Consider the following 21878-nt stretch of genomic DNA (forward strand, 5'->3'; position numbering starts at 1 on the left):
CCCTGAGAATAGATTTCATTTTCAGCAGTAGCATTATCGTTACACATTTAAGATATTGAGGGGAGAACAAAAGCTTCTTCCTTATAGTAACATTTTAGCAGTGAGTAATGGCATAATTTCACAGGATCATTGAATAGAAAGAGGCTTCATCAGGAATGGTTTATGCACGAAACATTGACTCTCCTGCTTTTTGGATGCTGCCTAACCTGCTGTGCTTTTCCAACGCCACCTTTATCGTCTCTGACTCTCCAGCATCTGCACTTCTCACTTACTCCTTAAAGTCGGATTCTCAATCTTTCTGGTGAAGAGATGTTTCTGTTTATGCACAATGTCCAGATTGTTCTTGAATTTGAATATCTGTTAAATGTGCTCTTAAGCATTTCATCAGTCAAAATAGCCTCAACTTCCAAAATCTATCCTCTAGCTAAGGTGTGATGCCAGGAACCATTTCCTTACACCTTTCCTATATCCTCTCAATGCCTTCACAACCTTTATAAATTTAAAAAGTTAAAAATCACACAACACCAGGTTGTAGTCCAAAAGGTTTAATTGGAAGCACGAGCTTTCGGAGCGCTGCTCCTTCATCAGGTGGTTGCGGAATACACAATTGTAAGACACAGAATTTATAGCAAAAGTTTTCAATGCGATGTGACCAAAACTTTACATTGAAATATACCTTGATTGTTTGTTGAGTTTCTCATCTGTTAGAATGACCATGTTAGTTTCACTTCTTTCATATATATAAATCACAAAACTTTTTTTAAAAGTTACATTCTCAGGTTAACTTTAACAATTGGTGTCAGCCCAGATAATATGTTGAAGGTGTTAGCCTCCTGTGTGCTGTTGTCTGTGCCATAATGTTTAGACTGATTCCAATCTAAAAAATGAGTTAACAGAGTCTTACATGGATTCACACACACACACAAACCCACATGCACACACATACACAAACCCACATACACATATAAGTTTGTGGGGTGAATTTGTACTTGCAGAGTTACTCACAACCCCCCTCCCACCCCAGACACATGCACACACACAAACCCACATACACATATAAATTTGTACTTGCAGAGTTATATGGCACTTTGCTCAAAAACTGCATGAATCCATGTAAGACTCTGTTAACTCATTTTTTAAATTAGAATCAGTCGAAATATTATGGCACAGACAACAGCACACAGGGGGCTAATACCTTCAAAATATTATCTGGGCTGACACCAATTGTTAAAGTTAATCTGAGAATGTAACTTTTAAAAAATGTTTTATGATTTATATATATATGAAAGAAGTGAAACTAACATGGTCATTCTAACAGATGAGAGACTTAACCAAACAATGAAGGTATTTTTCAATGTATAATTTCGGTTATATTATACTGTAAACTTTTGTGTATTCCGCAACCACCTTATGAAGGAGCAGTGCTCCGAAGGTTAGTGCTTCCAATCAAACCTGTTGGACGATAACCTGGTGTTGTGTGATTTTTAACTTTGTACACCCCAGTCCAACACCGGCATCTCCAAATCAAATTTATAAATTTAAATATAAATCTAGACCTGAACCAACAAAACATTTTAAACCCAGAATTAATTGGCTTTGCAGTTAAATTTTTGTGCATGGGTCTATATTTTAATCCATGATACAATATGCCAAATCAATGTTTGACTGGGATTTTATCATTTTAAATGGGCATTACTCTCCTTTCCTTCTATACCATAGATAAAAACTGAAGGCTCCACTAACTTTCTAACATCAAATCTACACTAAAATAAGCAATCAAGTAGCAGACGCAAATCCAATGTCATAGAACATTACAGTGCAGTACAGGCCCTTTGGCCCTCGATGTTGCGCCAACCTGTGAAACCAATCTGAAGCCCATCTAACTATTCCATTTCATCCATATGTTTATCCAATGACCATTTAAATGCCCTTAAAGTTTGCAAGTCTACTACTGTTGCAGGCAGAGCTTTCCATGCCCTTACTACTGAGTAAAGAACCTACCTCTCACATCAATCCTATATTTATCACCCCTCAATTTAAAGCTATGTCCCCTCTTGCTAGCCATCACCATTCGAGGAAGATGGCTGTCACTGTCCACCCTATCTAATTCTCTGATCATCATGTACGTCTCTATTAAGTCACTTCTCAACCTTTGTCTCACTAGCGAAAACAGCCTCAAATTCCTCAGCCTTTCGTCATAAGACCTTCCCTCCAGACCAGGCAACATCTAAGTAAATCTTTTCAGCACCCTTTCCAATGCTTCCACATCCTTTCTATAATGTGGAGACCAGAACTGAATGTAATACTTCCAAGTATGGCCATACCAGAGTTTTGTACAACTGTAACATGACCTCATGGCTCAGAAACACAATTCCTCCACCAATTAAAGCTAATACACTGTAAGCTTTCTTAAAACCCTGTCAATGTGGGTGGCAACTTTCAGGGATCTATGCACATGGACACTGAGATCTCTCTGCTCATCTACACTATCAAGTATCTCACCATTCGCCCAGTACTCTGCACTCCTGTTCCTCATTCCAAAGTGAATCACCTCATGATTTTCTGTATTAAATTCCATTTGCCACCTCTCTGCCCAGCTCTACAGCTTATCTATGTCCCTCTGTAGCCTTCAACATCCTTCCACAATGCCCACAACTCCACCGACCTAAGTGTCATCTGCAAATTTACTAACCCATTCTTCTGTGCCCTCATCCACCTGACAAACAGCAGTGGATCCAAAAGAGATCCTTGTGGTACATCACTAGTAACTGAACTTTAAGATGAACATTTCCCATCAATCACCACCCTGTCTTCTTTCAGCGAGCAAATTTCTGATCCAAACCACTAAGTCACCCTCAATCCCATGCCTCCATATTTTCTGCAATAGTCTACCATGGGGAAACATATTAAACACTTTACTGAAATGCATATACACTACATCAACAGCTTTACCCTCATCCACCCGTTTGATCACCTTCTCAAAAAACTTAAGATTTGTGAGGCACAACCGATCCTTCAGAAAACAGTGCTGACTATCCCTAATCAAATTAATCCTTTCTAGATGATTATAAAGCCTATCTCTTATAATCCTTTCCAACACTTTACCCACAACCAGTGAAATAAGGTTCACTGGTCTATAATTACCCGGGTGTCTCTACTCCCCTTCTTGAACAAGGGGACAACATTTGCTATCGTCCAGTCTTCTGGTACTATTTCTATAGACAATGACGACATAAAGATCAAAGCCAAAGGCTCTGCAATCTCCTTCCCAGCTTTCCAGAGAATACTAGGATAAATCCCATCCAGCCCAGGGGACTTATCTATTTTCACACTTGTCAAGGAACAATAAATTGATATTCTGGTGCCCTAATTATTACTGATAAAACAAGCTTTATCTATAAACATTTTTCATCAATATTTATTTGGTTACGAACCCTTTACGCATGACATAGCCATAGAAGGAGTTTAGAATACACTTGTGAGCCAGCTGCAGAGACTCATACAAAATTTCCATGTTCTTACAACGCTTGATTTCTGTAGCATCTCCAGATTCAATGGCAGCAGACAATTTTTTCTTCCAAACCTAGAAAATAAAAGTCGAGTACAAGCCTTAGCGAAATGTTTCACATACAATTAATTTCAAATGCAGTGACCTGAGCCAATGCAGAAAATAGACGAGCATCAAGTAAGAAGGATGATACTTCCAACGTAGAACACATTCTCAGTACTGTATTGGCTTATCTATCAAGCCCTTGCTCAAAACTTTTAAATTTAAAGACAATGGCAGCAAACTCATATATGCATTAAGACTAATGGACAAAGTTAAAAACGTAGTTAAGATGAATCAAAGAAAATCAGAACTTAGTTGTAGTTAGAAGTTTGCAGATTTAAAATTCATTGTAACCAATTTGTAAAGGAATGATATTGAATTACAAGACTTCAAACACAAAAAAAACAAAGTCAAGAAATTGTAAAGTCTTGCCTTGTGTGAACCTTTAAATTCATACCGTCGATCACGAAAAGCTCGTACTGTATCTACATAGAAAGAATTTTCACGTTGGCAAATCGTAGTTACTCGTTCCTCTACTTTGGTAATATGGATTTTTTTGTAAGCTTTGCGGCAATAATCTAAAATAAATGGAGAGAGTGCATTACTGTAGAACTTGCAGGGACTGCACACATTTTTCTAGCAAGGTAGAAATGTTTGAGATCATTTCTATTTAGTATCAGCAGCATTCACCAACTATATTTTGCAATATACAATATATTAACTAGGCTGATTTCAACCAGAGTAGTTTTTGGAGTGCTACAATTTATCTTATTACTAGATACTTTTTGTTCATCATAGGCTAAGTCTTGGGAGGAGGCCATAAGGTGTAGGAAAAACAAAATAGACCATTTGGCCCAAAAGGACTGCTCTACCATTCAATGAGATCACGACTAATCTGATAATCCTCAAATCCACATTTCTACCTTTTTCCATTAACCCTCGATTCCCATACTGATTACAAACCTGTTTACCGTTCGTAGAATATACTTAAGGACATAGTTAGTCTCTCCTGCCCTCTGCTGCAAAGAATTCCACAGATTCACGATCCTCCAAGAGAAGAAATTTCCCCTTATCTCTGTCCTAACTAGGCAACCACTTACATGGAGATTACACCTTCTGCTCTTTGACTCTCTGGGAAATCATCTTTCGGCATCTACACTGTCAAGATCCTTAAGACCCTTGTGTTTTAATAAGGTTGCCTCTCATTTTTCTAAATTCTAATGAGTACTATCCAAAGCTACTCACCACAAAATATTCCTCCATACCTCAGATCAATTTAATTAATCTTCTCTGGACTATCTTCAATGCTAGGATATTTTTTCCTTAGATAAATAGGCCAAAATGGTTCAGTTTACTATAATAGGTCTAACTAGTGCCTTATATAGTTTAAGCAAGTCTTCCTTTGTTTGAATCTCTGTTCCCTTCAAACATTCCATGTTTCTTGCCTGTTACCTGAAGTTGTATGCTAGTTTTTTCTTGCGATTCATGCACAAGGACACCCAAATCCCTCCGTGCTGTCATTTCCTGTAGTGTTTCTAAGCTAAGTAACACTCAGCTCCTCTTTTCCTTCGTCCAAGTCACTAATTTATATTGTGCACAATTTGGCCTGAGCACTGATTCCTGTGTCATTCCATTCATTACAAGTTACTATGCTGAAAATGCATGTCCCTTGTCCTAATTCTGTTAGTTAGCCAATCCTTTATTCATGCTAATAGACTACCCCAACACTATCTTAATTAGTAGTTCTATATAGTAGCTATCAAACACCTTTTTGGAAATCCAAATATATTACATCAATTAGTTTCCCATTATTTATTTTGCTTTCAGGCATGTGTTATGGACCAGACGCCTTCCACAAAGTATTATAAGAGGACAGCCTAGACCTGAATTTATATATTTATTTAAAGGAAAGAACAAGGTGCAGTGTTTTACATGTGATTCGATTGGTCCATTATTAGGCCTTAATCAAAACACACCTTATAGTTACCCCCACACAGTTAAAATATGATAAAAAAGAGAACTGGTAAAACTTTAAGTTATAATACTTAACAAGATAAGGTATTATTCAACCACTAATCATCAACTGTTCCATGATAAGTAACATCCTATAACATTCCGTCTCTCTCTCTCCAGTGCAGAAGGAGGAAACAATCTGCTCCTTTTAGATTTTTAAGTTGAATTTATGGATATGGGTCTGTATTTTAATCCATGATACAATATACTAAATCAATGAGTGACTGGGATCTTATAATTTTAAATGGGTATTACTCTCCCTTCCTTCTAGGCCATGCAGAGGCTCTGCTAACTTTCTAACATCTACTCAACACTAAAATTAGCAATCCAATAGCAGATCCAAATCCCCTGTCAAGGAACCATAAATTAATAATCTGATGCTGTAGTTATAACTGGTAAAACAAGCTTTATCTATAAACATTTTTCATAATATTTTATTTTAAAAGATTATATTTTAATCCATGACTTCACTGTAGCAGTCAGGAATTCAAGGTTTTTGCTCAGCAGCCAGCAGAAACCTTCACATTAACTGAAAGGAAAACTAAAAACTTTCCTGGGTGTGCCAAAGCCCTGACCCCATCCATTTATGATTCTTTTGACTTATTTTAGAAAATAATACTCTGAGAACTCAAAAACTGTTTGCCAACTGCCTGTCTGCAGCAGACATTTCGGCACTACTGTGGAAACACCCTTCTGCAAGAGAAACAGCACAAGACACATCTCTCAAAGGCACAGTACCAGCATACACAGCTTCCCCTTCAAGAAGCCATGCTGAATTGCTGGATCATATTGTGTTTTTAAATACTCTGCTATTACATCCTTTGTAATAAACACTAACATTTTCCCAATACCAGATGGTAAACTAACTGATCTACAGCTACTTATTTTTCTTTGCTTCCCTTTTTGAATAAGGGTGTTACACTGGTTTTCCAATCCTGTGGGACTTTTTCCAAATCCACCGATCCTTGGAACATAACAACAAGGAGCAGGAGTAGGCAATTTGGCCCTTCAAACCTGCTCCACCATTCAGTAAGATCAGGGCTGATCTTTTCATGGTATCAGCGCCACTTGCCTGCCGTCTCAATATAACCCTTAATTCCTTTAGTGTTCAAAAAATTATCTTAGCTTTAAAAACCTTCAATGAGGAAACGTCAACTACTTCATTGTGCAGGGAATTCCATAGGTTCACAACCCTCTGGATGAAGAAGTTCCTTCTCAATTTAGCCCTAAATCTGCTCCCCCTAATTTTGAGGCTATGCCCTCATCCTAGTTTCACCTGCCAGTGGAAACATCATCATTACTTCTATCTCATCGATTTCCTTCTAAATTCCAATGAATATAATCCAAGCCTACTCAGTCTCTCCTCATAAGCCAAGCCCCTCAACTCCAGAATCAACCTAGTGAACCTCCTCTGCAACCTCTCTAGTGCCAGTACATCCTTTCTCAAGTAAGAAAATCACAGTACTCCAGGTGTGGCCTCACCAGCACCCTGTACAGCTGCAACATAACCTCCCTGCTTTTAAACTTAATTCCTTTAACAACGAAGGAAGATTACTACTAGCACACCTATTATCTCTGCATCAACTTCTTTCAACATCATACGATGCCAATCTTCACGCTTGGAGACCTTTTGGCTTTTAGTCCAATTAGGTTCAGCAGCAACAATTGCTGTAGTTGTAACATCTCCCCATTTTGCCCCTTGATTTAGCTTTGTAGAATTCTATTAGTGCTTCTACCACGAAAACTGATGCAAAGTATTTACTCAACTCACTGTCAATTCATGGTTTCTCATTATTATTTTCCCTTGACTCATTCTCTAAGGGGGCTACGTTGGCTTTGCTTCTCTTCCTTTTGTGATCTCTCTTCCTTTTTATGCATGTAAAAAAGTATTGTGATATTATCTGGTCAATTACACCCAAACCTTTTTCCCTATGATTATGGTGGCTTCATAACCTTTAAACAAAGCATGCCTGTAGTCAATACATATGAATATAAGAAATTCAAACATATAAAACTGACGAGACTGAATCATGAACAACACTGTTGAGTTGGTATTACCTGCCAATCGTTTCTTTTCATACTTGGCTTGCTCTTCACGGGATAATTCATGGAAAGCTTGTGGTTGTCCATTTGGGAAAGTAGGTGGGAACTTCTCAGACTCAAGCTGCTGTTGAATACGATGATATTCACTGCGAGAGGCTGGCACTACAAAGATAAATTGCAAAATTAGCATGTCAAATTAAGCAACATTGGTGCATATGGGTGTGCACATGGTTGAGGGTGGGGGAGGTTGGGGGGATGCTGGCAGGATAATGGAGCTGAAGTGCAAAATCAGCCATGATCGTATTGAATGGTGAAGCTAGGTGATCGGATCATGCTTTACCCGTGCTGATATTTGTGTTCTTGGAAAATCATTGTTTGGGAGAATTTAAATCTTTATGATAACATTATGCTACAATCTCAGTAAGTCTGAATGAATGGTGTGCCAGGTAAAATAAACAGAGAATATATTTTATTTTTCAAATAATAGTTAAAGTTGACCAATAATCTCGAGTAAGTTTCACATGCTTTACAAAATAGTAACTGCTTCCACAACTCTTTCACTAAATGAACTGCAATTTGAAATACAGAAGTTGCATCTTTTCTGTTTTTCTTATTTTTGAAGGTACAAAGGAGAAAACAGATAAAAATGGAAGGCTGAGAGAAAAACCCAAAACTGTTACAGAGGTACGTGGCATTTTGAAGGAATTGCTGCCAATAGTAGGATTGAATGGGCAAGGTAGAGTAGGTCATGCAGCCAAAGTGTATCTGGACGCATAACGGAACAAACAACCTGAGAGGGGTCTGCTGAAGAAAAACAAGACAAATCTATATGGAGATATGAAGGAGGAGAATAAGGAGGACATAAGGAGCCAGTAGAGTTAATCAAGGACTGGCATCACATTTGGAATAACTTGCACATCATAGGAAAAGTCAAGCCAAAACTAGAATTTTTAACAATATGGGGACAAGTTATGTAAAAGTCGAAGCAAGTTTCTTTAATACAAGTTATAAATTCAACGAGGATTAAAATTCTATATTGACAAACTGATGGCAGACCTGGAGCATACAAAAAAAATTCAAATATAATCAGAGTTTGGGCTTAAATAATACCCAAATGAAAATATGATCGTATCCTATTCAAGGGCCATGGTGAGGACTTTTTGTTACACTTTCATGACTTAAGTTGTTTTGTTATGAAATTACCAGAATCATAGAATTAGAACAGCATTTGAAGGATCTGAAATGTAACAATAGCAACGCATATCTTGAGGAGGACGTTTACTTTAGTAGAACGTAATTTTAAATGGACTTTCATCAAAGAGGAAACCATTTTTAATCAATATTCATTCCACTAAATGGGACTTTTGGAAAATGTCTTAAGTAGGTTCCCAGGTTCAGAGGGGTAAGTCATTTTAAGTACAATGCATGCTGCGCATCAGTAGATGTTTGCTTTCATAGAATCATAGAATCAGTAAAACAGGAAGTCCTGTACAACAAAAATGCAAGGATAAAATGAAATTAAGTTGTTATAGGTTAGTGAAATGTAGAAAATAAGCAGAGGGCCTTTTACCCCTTCAAGCCTGCTTCAACCGTTTACCCTGATCAACCAACTCATTAGCCTGTTCCCTCCTATCCTTTAATTCCCTTAGTTCCAAACACTATATTTAACTCATGCAAGATATGCGAGAGATAGTCTATATGCCAGAGACAATCCTTATGATTATTTGTACTTACTAAACTCTCCTCGCCATGTCCAGGTCATCTTGCGTTGGCAGAATGCACCTGGTTTGTTGAAATCACAGGCTGCACAGGTAGCTTCATCCACAATGGCAGAAGGCTGCATGAGAAAAAGTATACCAACTTATGAATCAATATACACAATTTGAAATTTTATTTGGAGGTATTATGCAATTGACTATTCAACAATAAAACCAGAAATGGACAACATATCTATCTCCACTTGCATTCTTGAAGATAACTCAATGATGGAATCTACTTGAGATGTTTACTAGATTCAACCATGTGCTCCTGTGAAAATGAGGATAGAAATGGAAAGGTTATGGAACCATGGATGACAGATGAAAATGTGAGACTAACTAAGAGGAAAAAGAAAGTATACATAAAGGTCTTGGTGACTGAAGACAGAAAAAAGCTTTGGAAGAATATCGGGAATGTATGATCAATCTGAAACAAGAAATTAAGATGGATAAAAGGGGTCATGAAATATCATTAGCAAACAGGATTAAGGAAAATCCCTTTTATTCATAAATAAGGAGCAAGAGGGTAACTAGAGAAAGGATTTGCCCACTCAAGGACAAAGTAGGAAAGTCATGTGTGTAGTCAGAGAAAATGGGTGAGATTCTTAACGAGTACTTTGCATCAGTAGATGTTTGATTACTCTAAGTCAAGTCAGCGTAAGGAGGGAGCAAGTGTTGGGTAATTTATAAAAGCTTTGAAGTGGATAGGTCCAGATTGGAGCTATCCCAGGTTACTGAAGGAAGCGAGGGGGGAATAGCTGGAGCCTTAACAGATCTCTTTGTAGCATCCTTGAACACGGGTGACATCATGGAGGACTGGAGGATTGCTAATGTTGTCCCCTTGTTTAAGAAGGGTAGCAGGGATAATCCAGGTAATTATAGACCGGTGAGCCTGACATCAGTGGTAGGGAAGCTGCTAGAGAAGATATTATGGGAGAGGATCTATTTCCATTTGGAAGAAAATGGGCTTATCAGTGATAGGCTACATGTTTTTGTGTAGGGGAGGTCATGTCTTACCAACTTAACAGAATTCTTTGAGGGAGTGACAAAGTTGATCAATGAAGGAAGGGTTGTAGTTGTTATATGCATGGACTTCTGTAGGCATTTGATAAGATTACACATGGCAGGCTGATGGAAAAGGTGAAGTTGCATGGGGTCCAAGGTGTACTAGCTAGTGGATAAAGAACTGGCTGGGCAACAGTAGTCAGAGTAGTAATGGAAATGAGATTCTCAAAATGGAGACTTCAGAATCCTTAGCTTTTTGCAGCAGAGAGCGGCGGGAGCTGGGCGGAAGTGAAGTCGGAGCGCAAAGCCGGTCGGAAAGGTAAGTAATTGTTATTTGAGTGGAGAAGGAACCCGAGACACTACATGTGTATTGTCTCCCACCCTCCCTCCTCCTCTAACCTAAAACAAAGTAAGCTACTTGGTGTTCTTGTTTTGGAGACTAAGTGCAGAGTTATGGCAGCGCAGGCAGTAGAAATTTCCTCCTGCAGGATGTTTGAGGTAGGGGTGACCACCGATGCTCCTGCCGACTTCATCTGCAGGAAGTGCAGCCAGCTCCAGCTCCTCACAGACCGTGTTAGGGAACTGGAGCTGGAGTTGGATGAACTGAGAATTATTCGAGAGGCTGAGAGGGTGATAGATGGAAGCTACAGGGACATAGTTAAGCCAGAGAACAGAGGTAGCTGGGTAACAGTTAGAGGTGGAAAGGGGAGGAAGCAGGCAGTGCAGGGATCCCCTGTGGTCGTTCCCCTCAACAATAAGTATACCGCTTTGGATACTGTTGGGGGGACGGCCTAGCAGGGGTAAGCTGCAGTGACCGGGTCTCTGGCACGAGATCCGGCTCTGAGGCCCAGAAGGGAAAGGGGGAGAGGAGGAGAGCGCTAGTTATAGGAGACTCTATAGTTAGAGGGACAGACAGGTGGTTCTGTGGACATGGGCAAGACTCTCGGTTGGTTTGTTGCCTCCCGGTGCCAGGGTCCGAGACGTCTCGGACCGTGTCTTCAGAATCCTTAAGGGAGAGGGTGTGCAGCCAGAAGTCGTGGTGCACATTGGCACCAACGACATAGATAGGAAGAGGGGTGGGGAGGTCATTCAGGAGCTCAGGGAGTTAGGCTGGAAGCTAAAAGCTAGGATGGACAGCGTGACAGTGAGGCAAGGAAGAGGGAGAGAGTGCAGTTGAACACGTGGCTGCAAGGATGGTGTAGGAGGGAGGGCTTCAGGTATCTGGACAATTGGACTGTATTCTGGGGAAGGTGGGACCTGTACAAGCAGGACGGGTTGCACCTGAACCAGAAGGGCACCAATATCCTGGGAGGTAGGTTTGCTAGCACTCTTCGAGGGGTTTAAACTAATTTGGCAGGGGGATGGGATCCGGACTTGTAGTCCAGCAAGTAGGTTAGCTGTTTTTCAGGATGTCCAAGAATGTAGGGAGGCTGTGGAGAAGGTAGCACTGACAGGGAATACTTGCGGACACAGAGATGGGCTCAAGTGTGTATACTTCAACGCAAGGAGTATCAGAAATAAGGTGGGTGAATTTAAGGCATGGATTGGTACTTGGGACTACGAGTTTGTGGCCATCACGGAAACGTGGATAGAAGAGGGACAGGAGTGGTTGTTGGAGGTTCCTGGTTACAGATGTTTCAGTAAGATTAGGGAGGGTGGTAAAAAAGGAGGGGGTGTGGCGTTGCTAATTAGAAATGGTATAACGGCTGCAGAAAGACAGTTCGAGGGGGATCTGCCTTTGGAGGTAGTATGGGCTGAAGTCAGAAATAGGAAAGGTGCAGTCACCTTGTTGGGTGTTTACTATAGCCCCCCCAATAGCAGCAGAGATGTGAAGAAACAAATTGGGGAAACGGATTTTGGAAAGGTGTAGAAGCCACAGGGTAGTAGTCATAGGCGATTTCAACTTCCCAAATATTGATTGGAAGCTCTTTAGATCAAGTAGATTGGACGGGGCGGTGTTTGTGCAGTGTGTCCAGGAAGCTTTTCTAACTCAGTCTGTAGATTGTCCGACCAGAGGGGAGGCCATATTGGATTTGGTACTCGGTAATGAACCAGGACAAGTCATGGGCTTGTTAGTGGGTGAGCATTTTGGTGAAGGTGACCACAATTCTGTGACTTTCACCTTGGTTATGGAGAGAGATAGGTGCGTGCAACAGGGTAGGTTTTACAATTGGGGGAAGGGTAAATACGATGCTGTAAGACAGGATCTGAGGAGCATAAGTTGGGAGCATAGGCTGTCAGGGAAGGATGTCGTGGAAATGTGGAACTTTTTCAAGGAACAGATACGACGTGTCCTTGATTTGTATGTACCTGTCAGGCAGGAAAGAGATGGTCATGTGAGGGAACCTTGGTTGACGAGGGAGGTTGAATATCTAGTAAAGAGGAAGAAGGAGGCTTACATAAGGCTGAGGAAACAAGGTTCAGACAGAGCGTTGGAGGGATACAGGATAGCCAGGAGGGAGCTGAAGAAAGGGATTAGGAGAGCTAAGAGAGGGCATGAAAAATCTTTGGCGGGTAGGATCAAGGATAACCCCAAGGCCTTTTATGCGTATGTGAGAAACATGAGAATGACGAGAACGAGGGTAGGTCTGATCAAGGACAGTAGTGGGAGACTGTGTATTGAGTCGGAAGAGATAGGAGAGGTCTTGAATGAGTACTTTTCTTCAGCATTTACAAATGAGAGGGACCGTATTGTTGAAGAGGAGAGTATGAAACGGACTGGTAAGCTAGAGGAGATACTTGTTAGGAAGGAAGATGTATTGGGCATTTTGAATAACTTGACGATAGACAAGTCCCCCGGGCCTGACGGGATATATCCTCGGATTATGTGGGAAGCAAGAGAGGAAATTGCAGAGCCGTTGGCAATGATCTTTTCGTCTTCATTTTCAACGGGGGTGGTACCAGGGGACTGGAGAGTGGCGAATGTTGTGCCCCTGTTCAAAAAAGGGAATAGGGATAACTCCGGGAATTACAAGCCAGTTAGTCTTACTTCGGTGGGAGGCAAAGTAATGGAAAGGGTACTGAGGGATAGGATTTATGAGTATCTGGAAAGGCACTGCTTGATTAGGGACAGCCAGCACGGATTTGTGAGGGGTAGGTCTTGCCTTACAAGTCTTACTGAATTCTTTGAGGAGGTGACCAAGCATGTGGATGAGGGTAGAGCAGTGGATGTAGTATACATGGATTTTAGTAAGGCATTTGATAAGGTTCCCCATGGTAGGCTTATGCTGAAAGTCAGGAGGCATGGGATAGTGGGAAATTTGGCCAGTTGGATAGAGAACTGGCTAACTGGTCCAAGTCAGAGAGTGGTGGTAGGTGGTAAATATTCAGCCTGGAGCCCAGTTACAAGTGGAGTTCCGCAGGGATCAGTTCTGGGTCCTCTGCTGTTTGTAATTTTTAATAATGACTTGGAAGAGGGAGTCGAAGGGTGGGTCAGTAAATTTGCAGACGATACGAAGATTGGTGGAGTTGTGGATAGTGAGAAGGGCTGTTGTCGGCTGCAAAGGGACTTAGATATGATGCAGAGCTGGGCTGAGGAGTGGCAGATGGAGTTCAACCCTGTCAAGTGTGAGGTTGTCCATTTTGGAAGGACAAATAAGAATGCGAAATACAGGGTTAACGGTAGGGTTCTTAGTAAGGTGGAGGAACAGAGGCATCTTGGGGTCTATGTTCATAGATCTTTGAAAGTTGCCACTCAGGTTGATAGAGCTTGTAAGAAGGCCTATGGTGTATTAGCGTTCATGAGCAGAGAGATTGAATTCAAGAGTCGTGAGGTGATGTTGCAGCTGTACAGGACCTTGGTAAGGCCACATTTGGAGTACTGTGTGCAGTTCTGGTCGCCTCATTTTAGGAAAGTTGTGGAAGCTTTGGAGAGGGTGCAGAGGAGATTTACCAGGATGTTGCCTGGAATGGAGAATAGGTCGTATGAGGATAGGTTGAGAGTGCTATGCCTTTTCTCATTGGAATGGCGAAAGATGAGGGGTAACTTGATAGAGGTTTATAAGATGATCAGGGGAATAGGTAGAGTAGACAGTCAGAGACTTTTTCCCCGGGTACAACAGAGTGTTACAAGGGGACATAAATTTAAGGTGAAGGGTGGAAGGTATAGGGGGGATGTCAGGGGTAGTTTCTTTACCCAGAGAGTGGTGGGGGCATGGAATGCGCTGCCTGTGGGAGTGGCAGAGTCAGAATCAATGGTGACCTTTAAGCGGCAATTGGATAGGTACATGGATAGGTGCTTAAGCTAGGACAAATGTTCGGCACAACATCATGGGCCGAAGGGCCCGTTCTGTGCTGTATTGTTCTATGTTCTATGAGACCTGTGATCAGTGGTGTTCCACAGGGATCTGTGTGGGGACCACTGTTGTTTGTGGTTAAAACATAAATGATTTCAAGGAAGGTACAGATGGTCTGATTAGCAAGTTTGCAGCTAACACTAAGATTAGTGGAGTAGCAGGTATTGAAGGGTACCGTCAGAGAATACAATAAAATATAGACAGATTGGAGAGTTGAGCAGAGAAATGGCAGATGGAGTTCAATCCGGGCAAATGCGAGGTAATGCATTTTGGAAAATCCAATTCAAGACCAGCTATACAGTAAATGGAAAGGTCTTGGGAAAAATTGAAGTACAGAGAGATCTGGGTGTTCAGGTCCATTGTTCACTGAAGGAGGCAACGCAGGTCAATACAGTGGGAAAGAAGGCATACAGCATGCTTTCCTTCATTGGACAGAATATTGAGTCCAAGAGTTGGCAGGTCACGTTATAGTTGTATAAGACTTTGATTTGGCCACATTTGGAATACTGTGTACAGTTCTGGTTGCCACATTGCCAAACGGATGTGGATGCTTTGGAGAGGGTGCAGAGGAGGTTCACCAGGATGTTGCCTGGTATGAAGGGCAATAGCTATGAAGAAAGGTGGAGTAGATTATGATTACTTTCATTAGAAAGACGGAGGCTGAGGGGGGACTTGATTGAAGTCTACAAAATCATGAGAGGCATAGATAGGGCGGATAGCAAGAAGTTTTTTCCCCAGAGTGGGGACTCAATTACTAGGTCACAAGTTCAAATGAGAGGGGAAGCGTTTAGGGGAGATATGCATGGAACGTTCTTTATGCAGAGGGTGGGTGCCTGGAACACGTTGCCAGCAGAGGTGGTACAGGTGGGCATGATAGCTTCATTTAAGACGTATCTCGACAGACACATGAATAGGTAGGGAACAAAGCGGTACAGACCATTAGAAAATAGGCGACAGGTTTAGATTGAAGATCTGGATCAAACCAGACTTGCAGGGCCGGAAGGCCTGTTCCTGTGCTGTAATTTTCTATGTTCTTTGTTCTACTTGGATTCATTTGAGTGTGACCATGGTGGATCTCTGCTCAAGAAAGGAGCAAAGATTGTGACATGTTAAAATATTGATCCCTCATGATGAGGTTTACCACTGCTATGCAGTAATAATTTTTCCATTTTGACCGTATGTTGCGACATCAATTCATTCCAGGAACAAGCAAACCTTCTACAAAAGAAGTGCTGAGAATCCTAATACATCATACCAACATCAACTATCTGAGGAGAACTAAGCAGTTATTCCTGCTCTTCAGGCATCCCTCTCAGACACTTTTGTAAATATTTAAACACATTGTTTTAAAAGGCTATAATGAAATCCCTTGTATTAAACAATCTTGTGATTAATAAAAACAACCTCCTCTCGGAACAGTCTGATCCAAATACCCAGGAGAGAAGATGCTGTTAAAAAAACCTATTACTCCTCAACTGGTCGTCAGTTACTTCAAAGAACAAGGTATCTCATTCCTGGGCTTCAACTAATGTGGCTCTTAAATGGGGAAAATTAATCATAAAAGTCAAAACATTTGATTCAGGATTTCAACACTATATACTCAAATAAAAATCTAGTTATATAGGAAGAAAATGCTATTAAAAGTTACACTGAATTACAAAAGTCAGAAAACAGGATGCACAAAATGATCAAGAAATAGAAAAGATGGTTTTTATGATGCGCTTTTTAATAGATTACAATGTCAGCAGACAATGTTAATGCAGTAAGTGTAATACATCTCAAAACGTAAAGCATATTTTACTCATGAAAGGTCACAGCATGTGAGACAGAGGACAAGTAAGAGAACTCTTCTCACCATACAGTCATAGAGATGTACAGCATGGAAACAGACCCTTCAGTCCAACCCGTCCATGCCGATCAGATATCCCAACCGAATCCAGTCCCACCTGCCAGCACCTGGCCCATATCCCTCCAAACCCTTCCTATTCATATACCCATCCAAATGCCTCTTAAATGTTGTATTTGTACCAGCCTTCACCACTCCTCTGGCAGCTCATTCCATACACATGCCACCCTCTGCGTGAAAAGGTTGCCCCTTAGGTCCCTTGTATATTTTTCCCCTCTCACCCTAAACTTATGCCCTCTACTTCTGGACTCCCCGACCCCAGGGAAAAGACTTTGTCTATTTATCCTATCCATGCCCCTCAGAATTTTGTATACCTCGAGAAGGTCACCCCTCAGCCTCCGACGCTCCAGGGAAAACAGCCCCAGACTGTTCAGCCTCTCTCCGTACAGCTCAAATCCTCCAACCCTGGCAACATCCTTGTAAATCTTTTCTGAACCCTTTCAAGTTTCACAACATCTTTCTGATAGGAAGGAGACCAGAATTGCATGCAATATTCCAACAGTGGTCCAACCAATGTCCTGTATAGCCGCAACATGACCTTCCAACTCCTGTACTCAATACTCTGACCAATAAAGGAAAGCATACCTTCTTCACTATCCTATCTACCTGCGACTCCACTTTCAAGGAGCTATGAACCTGCACTCCAAGGTCTCTTTGTTCAGCAACACTCCCTCGGACCTTACCATTAAGTGTAAAAGCCCTGCTAAGATTTGCTTTCCCAAAATGCAGCACCTCGTATTTATCTGAATTAAACTCCATCCACCACATCTCAGCACTGAGGATGGCTTAAAGGGGAGAAGTGATGTTCCACAAGGATTAGTGATGGAATTGTTATTCAAAAAACTTATAATAATGATTTGGACACAGGAATTGTACACACAATTGCTAAATTTGTCCATGAGACCAATCATGGGTGTAGTTTGCAGAAGAAAGTTTGGAACGAAATATAGAAAGACACTGTTAAACTTGTAAGATGTAATAAATAAAATAATTTCATATAGACACGCATGGTGCGGAGGTGCATTTTGGTAGATGGACTAAGTAGGTATATTGTTGCCTTTTGCTTAGATAGCAAAACGCCTAAAGGGATCTAAAGGTACAGTTTAACAAACCAAGTATAACAAAAATTAAAACATTATAAAATTAAACACTGAAGGTAAGTTCTGATACAAAAACATAAACTAATGGAGAAACTCAAAAGGTACTGACAGACTTGCAGAATTTCTCCAGCAATTTCCTTTTTTTGTTTCAATCTCCAGCATCCTCAGTTCTGTTTTATTTTTGGAGTTAATTTCAAGATTTTAGAAGTATAGAACTTGTGCTAAACTTGCACTGAAACTTAGTTAGACCATATTCCAAGCAGTTTTGATCTCCACATTAAAGAAAAGATATGGAGTGTATCACAATGTGCAAAGACTCAAAAGATAACACCCCAATAGAGTGGATATAGTTATCAAGAAAGACTGAACAGACTGGTGGCTCGTTTTTCTAAATAAGAGAAGATGGCAGAGATGGTGAAGATAAATACATGGGTTTCCGAAAGGAGTGTGGGAAAAAAAATGTTTCCGAGCTTGTAGGGAAGTTCAAAACTAAAAAAGTTCACTGTTATTAACATATCCAATAGGGAATTCAGAATAAAGTTCTTCATCTAAGAAGTACACCAAAAAGAGCAACTCAGGCAAGGTGACAATGATGCGTTAAACGAGAGCAAGATAAACACCGAGACAAAAAGAAACAGAAGGTTATGCTGACAATGTCAAACAAAGTTGCATGGAAAGTGGTTTACGTGGAGCATAAATACCAGAATGGACAGTCGCTGGATCTGTTCTCTTTCTACACTTCTAAAACAAAAGAAACCTGAATAAAAACTATACAGATGTAATTGACATAATTACTAAGGGCGAACAGATTCTAACTAATTTTATCTCAAGACTGATCACTTGTCAACTCAAAGCACAGGATTTTCTCCTGCTTCAGGGCAAAAGTAAGGACTGCAGATGATGGAAACCAGAGTTTAGATTAGAATGGTGCTGGAAAAGCACAGCAGGTCAGGCAGCATTTGAGGAGCAGGAAAATCAACGTTTCGGGTAAAAGCCCTTCATCAGGAATAGGGCTTTCCTGATGAAGGGTTTTTGCCCGAAACATCGATTTTCCTGCTCCTTGGATGCTGCCTGACCTGCTATGCTTTTCCAGCACCACTCTTTCTCCTGCTTCAACAGAGTGTGGATTATTTTGGAGCCAAAGATCTGAAGGCATGATCAACTTTCGAGTAACTGCTAACTGTGCAGCAGCCTGTTCGAATACAACATTAGCAATGCTGCTTGCACTGAATGACTCAAATTATACACCATTTTGGACAGAAGTCATGTTGTGGCTGTCGAGGACATTGGTGAGGCCACTTTTAGAATATGTGCATACACTTCTGGTCGCCCTTCTATAGGGAGAATTTTGTAGAACTTGAAAGGTTGCAGAAAAGATTTACAAGGATGTTACCAGGATTGGAGGATTTGAACTATAGGGAAATGTTAAATACACTGGGGCTTTAATTCCCTGGAGTGTCAGAGGCTGAGAAGTGATCTTATAGAGGTTTATAAAATTATGGAGGGCACATATAGGGTAAATAGCCAAAATCTTTTTTCCCCAGAGTGGGAAAGTCCAAAACTAGAAGGCATAGGTTTAAGGTTCGAGGGGAAAGATTTAAAAAGGTCCACAGGAGTAACTTTTTCATGCAGAGGGTGGTGCACATATGGAATGAGCTACCAGAGGAAGAGGTGGAGGCAGGTACGATTACAACAGTTACAAAATTCATCTGGATGAATATATGAATAGGTAGAGTTCAGAAGGATATGGGCCAAATGCTTATGGTACTAGGGCAGATTGGGATGTCTGGTCAGCATGCATGAGTTGGATTCGGTTTATGTTATGGTTATGACAACTATGCTTAGGCAACAACTAATAGAAATCAGATAAAGAGCCAAATTTGAATATAATGCAAAGATCATTCAGAAAAAAGAAAGCTAATAAATCACAAAAACTACATCTTAATATTACATTAATAAACAAACAGTACCTGCAAGCGATTGGTCAGAATGATGTTCGGGTACATTGCCCCAACATCCAAGTGGTAAATGAGTGGACATTCAATCCTGTTAGGAACTTCCTTCAAACAGTTCAGTTTCTTTTTAATCTCATCACAGACCTACAGGGAAGAAAATTCACCCATCTGAAATTCCTCAGAAGCAAATTATTGTTGAGCATGAGCTACCTGGCAAGTTTGCTTAAGATTCAAGATATCCAACTGATCATGAAATTTGACTTCTTTACTCCTTCAGTAGCATTGGTTTTTATGTACACTGACTATATAAAAAAACTATTCACGAACACCAAGGAACGTGTATTCAGTTACTTTTCGTTACTGTGTGGGATACAAAAGAATCGCAAGAAAAACTGCAAGGAAAGACTATAACAAGTTAAAAATGGTCTCAACAGTACATTCTATTAATCATATGATATTTGCTATTGATAGGATGAAAACTTTGAAAGATTGGTAATTTGATGTGTAGTCTTAAGCAATCAACTCAGAGGATAAACTGGCTGTGGAAAAAGTCATGAATGATGACCTAAGATCTTAGCTAAGGTTCCGGACTAAACTGAAACGAGGAACTAGATAACTGGAGTTACTTTTGCTTGAAAATAATTATGTCACTCCAAAACAACGAATGATTGAATAAAAAAGGAATAACTTTCCAACTAGTTGAAAACTCCAGAACAATGGGAGCCATAATTCAAAATTCTAACTAAAGCAATCAACATTAACATTAAAAAAAATCTGTGCAAGAATGGGAAATAGGTTACGCCACAACCGCATATCAGGGCCACCTGACGTAACTGTTAGTGGAAGGTGAAATGGATGAAATGGAAGCAGGCACAAAGCCACAAAACAGCAACAATACTCACTTCTTGGAAATTAGTAACCTGGTCCATGGGAAGTTTCTCCTCTTCCTCAATGGCATGTCGCATGGTATGCTCCACTCTTTGCAGCAAGAAATCAAATGCTGCTGGGTTCTAGAAAAAGGAAGACCATGAGAAAACAAAAAACAAAGAATCAATAATGTATGCCTTAAACAAAACTTCAATACAGGATGTCACATCCCACTAAATCTTATTGTAAACACTTCCTACCTATCACAGATTTACTTCCAGTGTACAAGACTGACTAAGAACATATTATAAAGAAAAGAAACAATTTCTGACGTGACAAGCAGAAAATTAGGCTGATAACCGAAAGTAACAGAACTCCTTACAGCAAATACCTATGGAAGTTTGTCAGAGGCAGCAAACAAAAAAAACAGGAAAGGAAGTGGATCATCCCATGTATTTCTCATAGAGTCATAGAGATGTATAGCACAGAAACAGACCCTTCAGTCCAACTCATCCATGCCAACCAGATATCCCAACCCAATCAAGTCCCACCTGCCAGCACCCAGCCCATATCCCTCCAAACCCTTCCTATTCATACCCATCCAGATGCCTTTTTAGATTAGATTACTTACAGTGTGGAAACAGGCCTTCGGCCCAACAAGTCCACACCGACCCCCCGAAGAGCAACCCACCCAGACCCATTCCCCTACACCTGACACTACGGGCAGTTTAGCTTGGTCAATTCACCTGACCTGCACATCTTTTGGTCTGTGGGAGGTAACCTGAGCACCCGGAGGAAACCCACGCAGACACGGAGAGAATGTGCAAACTCCACATAGACAGTCGTCCAAGCTGGGAATTGAACCCAGGTCTCTGGTTGTGAGGCAGCAGTGCTAACCATTGTGCCACCGTGCCACCCTTGTTGCAATTGTACTAGCCTCCACCACTTCCTCTGGCAGCTCATTCCATACACATACCACACTCTGCATGAAAAGGTTGCCCCTTAGGTCCCTTTTATATTTTTCCCCTCTCACCCTAAACTTATACCCTCTACTTCTGGACTCCCTGACCCCAGGGAAAAGACTTTGTCTATTTATCCTATCCATGCCCCTCATAATTTTGTAAACCTCTATAACGTCACCCCTCAGCCTCCGGCACTCCAGGGAAAACAGCCCCAGCCTGTTCAGCCTCTCCCTATAGCTCAAATCCTCCAACCCTGGCAACATCCTTGTAAATCTTTTCTGAACCCTTTCAAGTTTCACAACATCTTTCCTATAGGAAGGAGACCAGAACTGCTCGCAATATTCCAACAGTGGCCTAACCAATGACCTCCCAACTCCTCTACTCAATATTCTGACCAATAAAGGAAAGCATACCAAACGCCTTCT

General features: G+C 40.8%; 1 protein-coding gene across 2 annotated transcripts in view; it reads right to left on the reverse strand.

Moving 5' to 3' along the window:
• Window positions 1-21878, reverse strand: part of pole (polymerase (DNA directed), epsilon) — a 160005-nt gene that overhangs the window by 100303 nt on the left and 37824 nt on the right. For both annotated transcript variants that reach the window (XR_006315365.2, XM_043715574.2), the window contains exons 16-21: window positions 20527-20634; window positions 19640-19768; window positions 9341-9443; window positions 7622-7768; window positions 3983-4128; window positions 3435-3583 (exon numbers count right to left, since the gene is read on the reverse strand). Coding sequence is in view for 1 of the 2 variants with exons in the window: in XM_043715574.2 (XP_043571509.2) it covers window positions 3435-3583; window positions 3983-4128; window positions 7622-7768; window positions 9341-9443; window positions 19640-19768; window positions 20527-20634 (782 nt within the window). In the remaining variant the exon portion in view is untranslated. The remainder of the gene's footprint in view (window positions 1-3434; window positions 3584-3982; window positions 4129-7621; window positions 7769-9340; window positions 9444-19639; window positions 19769-20526; window positions 20635-21878) is intronic.

The sequence above is a fragment of the Chiloscyllium plagiosum genome, unplaced genomic scaffold (assembly GCF_037043375.1).
Source record: "Chiloscyllium plagiosum isolate Xiang-an unplaced genomic scaffold, Cpla_swu_hap1 HiC_scaffold_24, whole genome shotgun sequence".
In the NCBI taxonomy this organism is placed as follows: Eukaryota; Metazoa; Chordata; class Chondrichthyes; order Orectolobiformes; family Hemiscylliidae; genus Chiloscyllium; species Chiloscyllium plagiosum.